Consider the following 10,537-nt stretch of genomic DNA (forward strand, 5'->3'; position numbering starts at 1 on the left):
GAGGAACCTCAGTGATCTGTTAGATGAAGAGCTGCAGATGATGGTTTTCTGTACTTTGTGGCTTCAAACAGGGATGACTGTTTTCTTTCTGTCTCTCCTTCTTCTTTCCAGCTGATGTTGGTCTGCAGATTTTAGATGAACATAAGATCAGTCTGAGGAGGAGATGTGAACATGTGACTGAAGGAACTGATGTAACAGGAAGAGGAACCCTCCTCAACAGTATCTACACTGAGCTCTACATCACAGAGGGACAGAGTGAAGAGGTTAATACCCAACATGAGGTGAAGCAGCTTGAGACAGCTTCCAAGACTAAGGCCCTCCATGACACTCCAATCAGGTGTCACGACATCTTTAACGCCTTACCTGACCAACAGAGACACATCAGAGTGGTTCTGACCTACGGCGTCGCTGGTGTTGGAAAAACCTTCTCAGTGCAGAAGTTCACTCTGGACTGGGCAGAGGGTTTGGAAAACCAAGATGTCAGTGTGGTGATTGTGCTTTCGTTCAGGGAGCTGAACTTGATCAAAGATGAGCAGTACAGTCTTCTTAGGCTGCTCCATGTTTTCCATCCAACATTACAGAAGGTCACAGCAGAGCAGCTGGCTGTCTGTAAACTTTTGTTCATCTTTGATGGCCTGGATGAAAGCAGACTTTCACTGGACTTCAACAACAGTGAGGTTGTGTCTGATGTCACACAGAAGGCATCAGTCAACGTGCTGCTGACAAACCTCATCAAGGGGAACCTGCTTCCCTCGGCTCTGGTCTGGATCACTTCCAGACCTGCAGCAGCCAATCAGATCCCTCCTACATGTGTTGACAGGGTAACAGAAGTACGAGGCTTCACTGACGCCCAGAAGGAGGAGTACTTCAGGAGGAGGTTCAGTGATGAAGAGCTGTCCAGCAGAATCATCTCCCACATCAAGACCTCCAGGAGCCTCCACATCCTGTGTGGAGTCCCAGTCTTCTGCTGGATCACTGCTACAGTTCTGGAGCACATGTTGACTACAGAGCAGAGAGGAGAGCTGCCCAAGACCCTGACTGACATGTACTCACACTTTGTGACGGTTCAGACAAAGAGGAAGAAGAACAAGTACCATGAGAAACATAAGACGAGTCCACAGGAGCTGATGGAGGCTGACAGGGAAGTTCTTCTGAAGCTGGGGAGGCTGGCGTTTGAACATCTGGAGGAAGGAAACATCATGTTCTACCAAGAAGACCTGGAGCGCTGTGGTCTGGATGTGACAGAGGCCTCAGTGTACTCAGGAGTTTGTACAGAGATCTTCAAAAGAGAGAGTGTGATCTTCCAGAAATCAGTCTACTGCTTTGTTCATCTGAGCGTTCAGGAGTTTCTGGCTGCAGTCTACATGTTCCACTGTTATGCCAACTGGCAGACAGAGGTTCTGAAGAACTTCCTGGGGAGAGACTACCGGGTCTTCACTAAGTCTCTGGATGACTTCCTGTATGGAGCCATGTATAAATCTCTGCTCAGTAAAAATGGTCACCTGGACCTGTTTGTTCGCTTCCTTCATGGCCTCTCTCTGGAGTCCAACCACAGACTCTTAGGAGGTCTGCTGGGTCAGACAGAGAACAGTCCAGGAATCATCCAGAGAGCCACCAGCAAACTGAAGGAGATGAAGACTAGTAAAATGTCTCCTGACAGAAGCATCAACATCTTCCACTGTCTGATGGAGATGAACGACCTCTCAGTTCATCAGGAGATCCAAGAGTTCCTGAAGTCAAAGAACAGATCAAAGAAGAAACTCTCTTCGATCTACTGCTCAGCTCTGGCCTACATGCTGCAGATGTCAGAGGAGGTTCTGGATGAGTTGGACCTGAAGAAGTACAACACAGGAGAGGAGGGACGACAGAGACTGATCCCAGCTGTGAGGAACTGCAGAAAGGCTCGGTGAGTCCTGATCATTAACAAAATCATTCAGATGTTCATCAGATGATCACCACACTCTGTTTCATACTCATTCAGTCTGGATCTAGATGTGAATGATCTGATGTTAAAACAGATTTATATGTTTTCTAATCACAGATTTACTGGATGTGGACTCTCAGAGACTCACTGTGAAGTTGTGTCCTCAGCTCTGAAGTCCAACCCTTCCTATCTGACAGAGCTGGACATGAGTAATAATGACCTGAAGGATTCAGGAGTGAAGCATCTGTCTGCTGGACTGGAGAGTCCAAACTGTAGACTGGAGACTCTGAGGTCAGTTCACTGACTGGAGCTGTTGGAGGTTTTTTTCTTCATTTATTCACTCCAGACCATTGACTGATGTGTCACATGTTCTTTAGTTGATAAATGTTCAGTATTTCTAATCTGAAGAAGATTCTACATTTTCTCAAATGTTTTTCTGAACGACTGCAGTACATTGACTCACAACGTCTTCTCATTTATTACAATCATACATCATCAACTATTACTCAGAACATTTCACACATCACTGCAACTCCCCAAACTATAAGTGGCATCCTGTCGTAAAACTAGTCCTGGTAAATATGATGATTTGGTGCAACAGTCCATTTCCTTCTCACCTGATGATAAAACCTAAATACACAGTCACAAACTGTTACTGATGAGTCAGACTGATAGAAGGCTGCTGATCTGAGTCAGTCATCATACATTTAATTGGAGCTCATTTTATTCTTCATTCAGGTTGAAGAACTGCAGTTTGTCAGAGATCAGCTGTGATTCTCTGGTCTCAGCTCTGAAGTACAACCCCTCCCATCTGAAACATCTGGACCTGAATGACAACAACCTGAAGGATTCAGGAGTGAAGCAGCTATGTGGTTTTCTGGAGAGTCCAGACTGTAGACTGGAGACTCTGAGGTCAGTTCACCGACTCTTATTGTTGTTGATCTGATCTATAAAACAACTTCTTCATGCATTTGTGTCTTCTAGGCTGTATAACTGTAATCCATTACTGTCTGGCTTTAAATACTCTTTAAAAAGCCTCCAATTGATTCAGAATACTGCAGCAAGAGCACTTGCTCAAAGAGATCATATCACTCCAGTTTAAGTCTCTCTTCATTGGCTCCGTTTAAAATCTACAACACAATTCAAAATCCTCCTATTCACATAGATGCCCCCTAAAGGCCTAGCTCCTGCATATCTGAAAGTTCTCCCAACATTTCACATTTGATCTCAAACTGTAGAAATACTTGTGGTTCCTAGATTCTAAAGTAGAATGGGAGGTAGAGCCTTCAGCTATCAGGCTCCTCTTAAATTTTTTTTTTTTTTTTTTTAAATTAAAGCAGGCTAGCAACTACAAATTATTTAATATTATAGCAGTTATTTTATCATTTATTTTACAAAATGTTAAAACATCTTGATGCCACTCTCTCAGAGTTCAAGGTGATGTCTTTAAATGTCTGAACCAGAATCTAAAAGATTTCACTGTGAATGAACAAAACATCTTGAACATATGAACTTTAAACTTGTTCATTCTAAACCTTCTTCATCTCTGAACACATTATTTCAAGCAGGAACTCTCTAAACTCTTTTTTTCAGATTGACTGAATGCCGGTTGTCAGAAATCAGCTGTGATTCTCTGGTCTCAGCTCTGAAGTCCAACCCCTCCCATCTGAAACATCTGGACCTGAGTAACAACAGTCTGAAGGATTCAGGAGTGAAGCAGCTGTGTGGTTTTCTGGAGAGTCCAGACTGTAGACTGGAGACTCTGAGGTCAGGATTCTGTTACTGTTGTAGATCTTTTTTTCTTTTACATATAAACACATAATTCAGATAAGTGCATAGCAAACAAAAAAGTGTATTGGGGAAATGCAAAAACCCTCAAAGGAGTTTTTTGTAAGTACTCATCAAATCAGCTTGTACGTGCATTGACCATATTTTCGCAAACTCAGCAATTTAAAACATTTAACGGTGCATTAGGGTTGGGGTTCTAGTAACCCATCTACATTTATTGAGATTCATAATGGTAGTTTGTCTGACTACCATTTGGCTGATTTGTGTGTGGCTCTAAACAAAGAGTTACAAGTAGTAGACTGGATAAAAAATAATAGAAAATAATAAAATGTAATATTTTAAACGAAGTGAACGGTATTAGGTATTAGTTAAATCTCTTGTTGTGAGGGACATTTTGAATAAAATATAGCTGTGTCTTCAGTATGTAATACCTTACGACAGTTTTGTTGAGACATTATATGAATTGTTAATGTAAATTATGAATAATAATGGCCCAAGGACCAATCCTTGAGGAACACCATGAGTGATATTACAAAGAGAAGTAAAATCATTAACTGTGATATTTTGCCTTCTGTTGTTTAAGTAAGTCAAAACCCAAAGTAAAGCGCGTTTTACACCCAAAAGGGAAAGTTTATCAAGAAGAGTATAATGATTCACAATGTCAAAAGCTTTAGATAAATATAGAAAAAAAAAACATTCTACGGTGTTTTCCTTTCTGCATTGAGCTTTATAGATCTCATAAATGACATAAGGCGCACCAATGGAGGTCTCTTATTTCTAAACCCATATAGATCTCATGTCTGAGAGTAAAACAACTGATAGGTACAAACGTCATGGGCTCCAATACATTTCCACATGAGTATGTCTCTCCAAACAGCAGCTTATCAACACCTGTTACCTAATTGTCAACCCAGCAGACAAGCACATGTAGCCTAAATATTGTTATGACTATTATTAGTCATCAGATGGAGGCTGTCTGGGAGGTACAGCATGACAGTCATAGAAAACCATTATTAACACTTAGACCTGAAAGTATTCACAGAAAACACATCAATCCTGACATTGATTACTACATCAATCTACATATTTTATTCTTTATTCAGACTAAAGAGCTGCAGTTTGTCAGAGATCAGCTGTGATTCTCTGGTCTCCGCTCTGAAGTCCAACCCCTCCCATCTGAAACATCTGGACCTGACTGACAACATCCTGGAGGATTCAGGAGTGAAGCAGCTGTGTGGTTTTCTGGAGAGTCCAGACTGTAGACTGGAGACTCTGAGGTCAGTTCACTGTCTGTTACTGTTGTAGATCTGATATGTTTAATCACCAACTGAATCTAATTCATCTTCATCCACAACCTTCCTCCATAAATCTACATCATGTCCTTTAGTTCAAGTTAGTTAGCTTCATCTGATTGAATTATTCATGATTTTGTCTCCATCTTTTATTCTTTATTCAGTTTGAAGAGTTGCTGGCTGTCAGAGATCAGCTGTGATTCTCTGGTCTCAGCTCTGACATTCAACCCCTTCCAACTGAAACATCTGGACCTGAGTACCAACAAAGATCTGAAGTATTCAGATGTGAAGCAGCTTCTTGATCTTGTGAAGAGTCCAGACTATAAACTGGAGACTCTGAGGTGAGTAAAGGGTTCCAGTCAGTCCATGCTGCTTTCATCAGTATCGTCCTAAACACAGTTAGTATCAAAGGTCCAGTGTTTCCTGTAAACCTGCAGCTTCTCAGTGAAGCTGTGAGAGGAGAATGGAGACAGGCTTCAGGATCGGACAGAAAGACAGAGAGAGAGACAACAGTCAGCCAATCAGAAGCTTGTTGTGATCATGTGTTTGAGTTGATGTGAAGACGACTGTTGTTGTTGTGTTGATGTGTCCAGGAAATAAAGCTGGATTCCAGCTGACAGCCTTCCAAGATGTATAGAGACAGTGGTGGTCATTCATCACATCTGATCAACAACTGATCACAGCTCTGAGATCAGTCTGACTGAAGCCTGCACATCACAGAAGCAGCGTTACATTTAGTAACCATGAGTTTCTTAGTCAGCTGATCTTTGTTTCCATGGAGCAGCAGTAAATCCATCACTAAGGTGTTGGTGCAGTAATGAAGCGTTCAGGACTCTCAGCAGTTTCTTAGTGAAATCTGCAGAGGAAACAGACTTGATGCTAAAAGTCTCTGCAGGTCTGTGTGTGTTCACTCCAACACGTTAACATGAAGCTGAAAGGAAGCTGGCTGAGCTCCACAGCTGCTCCACTGCTGCTCTGAACAGGACTCAAGTCCCTGAGTATCTAGAAACACTCCTTCACCTCCTCTCTTCTTTCTCTCTCTACAGGTGGAAGCCATGGTATTAAACAGGATGTTGTGTGATGTTCGAAGATGATCTGTGTCCTGATGATCCAGAGGTTGAAGCAGCAGCAGCTTGTGTGGACAGAGACTCTGACTGCAGATAAATGCTGATGTTGATCAAAAGTGAGCAGCTCAGTCACAAACATTCTTTCCTAGTTAGTGTTCAGTTTATCTGACTCAACAGATACATGTGTTTCTGCTGCTCTATGGACTGAGTCAACATCCGTGACATTTTTATTTCCTTTAAAGTACCATTCACTGGGGAAAGAATACACTATAAGAGATTCCTCCAGTCCACCATTAACAGACTGTAGTCATATAGTAATTATTATTATTACAGTTTTTGTCCTTGTTTCTGTAAAGAAGATGGGGCCAGTGTGTGTGGCCTGCTGTCTGTCACTGCCACTGTTGTGTGTGTTAGTGTTACTAATGTCAACTTTTTACTGGTGTATGATCAGCAAACACTGCTGAATATCGAATTTCTGCAATTGTTTCCGTTTTTACGCTTTAGTATTGCCAGCTATTTCTCCATCTCGGCCTTTTTCAAACTGATTGTTTTGGCTCAATTAAAAATTGGTAAGGTAAACTGAGGAGGTTTACAAATACAGATGTCTGTACAGCTTGTGTTCGGCAAAATTGTTGAAAATGGAGCAGGAAGTAGAAAAAAATTAACCTGACTGGCTAAAAAGACATGGTGCCACCTAGTATTCAGGTGGTGTTGTTACAGAGGGAACCAAACTGAGAAGATACAAGTAGAAATGACTCACACTGGTGGAGGGTCCGTGTGTAGGTTCCTGAAGGACCCAAACGCAGTAAAATCTCCTTAAAGCCTCAAAATGAGACTGATGAATCTGATGTGTCCCCGTGGAGCTGTCCAGTGCTGAAGGGACCTCTCCTTGCGTTAGCCAGGCAGTAGAAAGGGGTTCACAGGAGCTGTCCAGTGCTGAAGTGACCTCTTCTTTTGTTAGTCTGGCAACAGCGAGAGGTCACAGGAGCTGTCCAGTGCTGAAGTAAAAAGGGTTCACAGGAGCTGCCTGGTGCTTAGTGAGTGACTGTGGTTTTGTCAGTGGCCTTAACCCCGTGAAAAATGTTCTGGTATCATCTTTCTGATGTGCAGCATTCTGATCTGGTAGAATTCATTGAGTCTAGTAAATCCTTTTTTGCTGATTCTTCATCCCACACTCATTTGTTAATGCACGGTATCAATGTGGGTGATTCACATTCATTAAAACAGCTTCACCATCAAGTTACCCCTGACAAATGTTGTTGTCTTCAGCAGCAGGTGGAGATCATGATGCAGCATGGTGTGACTGGGCTCAGTTGTAGAGCTTGGAGTTCTCCATGTTTGTTGCTGATCAAAGTAACGGTGAACATTGTTTCTGGACGGATTTTAGAAAAAAACAATAGTTTGTGAGAACCTGATAATTCTCAACTTCCACGGATGGAGGATTGTCATGTGCTCCGTGGAATAAAAAGGTTTTTTTTTGTGTGTGTGTGTTTGTGTTATCAAATTTTCTTGAGACAATAATTAAATAATATGAGATTATGTGAAACCCTGGTCTAATAATGATAAAATGCACAAAGACTTTAAATAAATAAATAAATAAAGGGTTGATTGATTGTAGCAAACTAAGAAAGCTTTCACTCTTGTTATCCAAAGTTTAATAAACCTCTATAGTAAATGAAATTAGTTGAAGGCCAGATTTAAAAGTTCCTCCCTTTAAAAATACCAACGCAGTGACTTACACAGAACAGATTGAAGATGCTTCTAAACACATTTTATTATTTGGTAAGTGCTCTTGTTTCTTTCCATCCGTTTCTGTTTTTGCTCACGTTAAAACTTCAGTGAATCACAAACCATTTCATTCATGTTTCTGACTCCTCACTGAGGACAACGTTAATAGTTCCATCAGCTTCAAGCTAGTCAGTGAACTTACCATAGACACTGGTATATCCTACCTTTATCTCAGTTATGTGAACTCACCACAGACACTGGTATATCTTAATTTTATCCCATTCTGTGAACTTACGATAGACACTGGTACATACTATCTTTAACTCAGCATGTGCACTCACCACAGACACTGGTATACCCCACCTTTATCCCAATCTGTGAACTCACCGGCACATAAAGGATGTGTATTTCCTAGAAACGTTTAGAGGTCCCTGAACTACCCACTACCCACAAAACCAGCTCATTTGTGGATCCGTCTATTTCCTTGAAGTTTCCCACTGATTCTCAGAATGGACGTATAGACTTTGATGAGCTGCAGTTCCTCTACACACCACCAGACAGCGCTGTCTCCTCGTCCATTCTGGGAATCCCTCTATGTCCTATTCCACAAATAAAGTCAGTTCAGTTTGAACAAGCTGGGTGTTAAAATATACCCCCACATCAAGAATATCGCCAAACTACATCCAACCTTCACCCGGCAGATGCAAAGAAGCTCATCCACATCTTTGTCTCCTCCAGGCTGAACTTCTGTAATGCACTCTTCAGATGCTGAAACAGTACAAATAAAATTTATTATTAGTGAGTTGTTATCAGTGAGTGTTGGCTGCGTTTGCTCTGGTGAGTCTGCTCTGTCCATTCAGGGAGATCCCTCTGATTGGCTGATCAGCTGGGAGAACAAGACCAACAGAAAGTAATGAAAGAAAAAAAAAAGAAAAGAAAAGGGCGAAGTTCAAAGGTCACAAAGAATTTTTCATCTTCAGCTGATTGAGACACCGGCTATGTACCACACTTTGGACTTTTTTCTAGCTTCTTAGCCTCCTAGCTAACACTAGCTTTTCCTAGGTGCTCATCCAGCAAATGAGGGGAGGATCAGTGTGACAGAATGCATTGGATAAAAACCTGTCCTCTGGGTGCTGAGAACACTGATGTTTCCAAAACACGTTGAGTTTGTTAATGAAAGAGCCGGAAGAAAGAAAAACCTCGATAATGAACATGCTAAAAAATCATGAGAATAAGTCTCATCATAAACCATCTTCTCTTTGTCTTGATGCTTGTTAATTTGATTATTTATTAGTTCTGTTACTCACTAGCAAGACATTGATTATTTCACCTGACACAGGTTTAACTAGTGGACAGTAGAGTGGATGGTGGGTTAGCATTTAGCATTGAGCTAAAACTGTCCATAAATGTAGTTCCTGGAATGAATCGTTCCTCTTTTCTCTGTAACGTCTGATCCAACCTAATAAATGATCAAGGACAGCACAGCAGCTGATACCAACTCTGGAAAGAGATCTGTAGAAGTGAACAAACAGATGAAGCTACTTTTATTTCTACACAGGGGTAATTGGGTAAAACAGCTGTTCACGTGGACTCCCAGGTCACAGTGGGATTCTTCAGCATTCAGATGGAGAAAGCAGCACAGGAACAGAACCAGAACAGAAGCAGACTCAGTCCAAAGAGACTGGTTAGCATCCAGCTGAGCAGCCTAGCGCTGCCTCCCTGCACAGCTGACAACAGGTCGATGTCACGTTGGTAGTAAAGTGGCATCAGCTGCGTTTGTGTCAGAGTTGTTTTCCAGATACGAGCACAGTGTGGGACCCATGTCTGTGTTATCAGCTCATCAGTCATTTCATGGAGCTAAACGTCCCTGTCTCCATGTCACATTTAATGTCAGTCTTATTGTTCAGGAGGAAGCTCCTCTAACAGATCCTGTTCCTTTCACTCAACTTAAAGCTTTGACTGTTTGTTCCATTATCATCACTCCATGAGTCTTCACTAAGTCACACTAACACGCTGCTGTTACACTCAAAGAATCCACTTTATTCTCATCATTTCAAAGATTAATTTCTGCATCACTCTTTTCTGTCTCCAGTTTCTAATTGATTTCTACAACATGTTCTTCATTCAAGTCTTCCTCCCTTAGAATCAGATCACACTGAAGCATGTGTTGTTTCTCCTCTGCTTTAGTTTGGGATAATCTTCATGTTTGATGCTGACCACATTGGTCACGTACCTGTTTACAGAAATTCTTTTATAAAGAATGACACTGGTTTCAAATTTTTACTTTACATGCACTACAGGACAAGTACAGGATCAACTGACAATAGGATGCATTCACTTTTATACAGTAGGACTGCCACAGACACGGTTACGTTATAAAAGAGCTGTAGTCTGGTTGCATCTGTGCCTTATCTGTGGGACCTTTTCAAACTATTTAAAATAGGACAGAAGATCCTTTATAGCAGTTTAATCTTGCATTTTTCCAACAGTACCTCTCAGAACCAGAGTGAAATACTGTTCTCTCATGATGTCCCGAATTTACCTGCACAGTCTGATCCACGCCCAGAGATAAACTCACTGCCTGGAAATGTAGAGGGGAGGAGCTCACCTGAGCAGGAGATCAAGTTTCATGAGAACAGGGAGGGAACTCTGAGGTGGACAAAACAAACAGACAGAAATGTGTTTGTGTTGGAAGTCTTGTTGGTGGTTTTGGAGTGTGCCTCATTAAAGACTTGTTG

General features: G+C 41.6%; 1 protein-coding gene and 1 long non-coding RNA gene across 3 annotated transcripts in view; one reads left to right on the top strand and one right to left on the bottom strand.

Moving 5' to 3' along the window:
• Positions 1 to 10,537, top strand: part of LOC124995607 (NACHT, LRR and PYD domains-containing protein 12-like) — a 1,019,357-nt gene that overhangs the window by 990,853 nt on the left and 17,967 nt on the right. Inside the window, exons 16-20 of the mRNA XM_047568111.1 lie at positions 129 to 1,906; positions 2,042 to 2,215; positions 2,663 to 2,836; positions 3,518 to 3,691; positions 4,816 to 4,989. Of these exons, the coding sequence (XP_047424067.1) occupies positions 129 to 1,906; positions 2,042 to 2,215; positions 2,663 to 2,836; positions 3,518 to 3,691; positions 4,816 to 4,989 (2,474 nt within the window). The remainder of the gene's footprint in view (positions 1 to 128; positions 1,907 to 2,041; positions 2,216 to 2,662; positions 2,837 to 3,517; positions 3,692 to 4,815; positions 4,990 to 10,537) is intronic.
• On the bottom strand, positions 5,965 to 10,477 carry LOC124995638. Of its 2 annotated transcripts, none has more exons than XR_007110743.1 (3): positions 10,342 to 10,477; positions 9,130 to 10,032; positions 5,965 to 8,567 (listed from the first exon to the last, which is right to left on the bottom strand). It is a non-coding gene; the product is annotated as an uncharacterized LOC124995638 (long non-coding RNA). The 2 variants fall into 2 exon arrangements; XR_007110744.1 differs by having other exon boundaries at positions 9,130 to 9,311; positions 10,342 to 10,429.

The sequence above is a fragment of the Mugil cephalus genome, chromosome 18, assembly GCF_022458985.1.
Source record: "Mugil cephalus isolate CIBA_MC_2020 chromosome 18, CIBA_Mcephalus_1.1, whole genome shotgun sequence".
Taxonomy (NCBI): domain Eukaryota; kingdom Metazoa; phylum Chordata; class Actinopteri; order Mugiliformes; family Mugilidae; genus Mugil; species Mugil cephalus.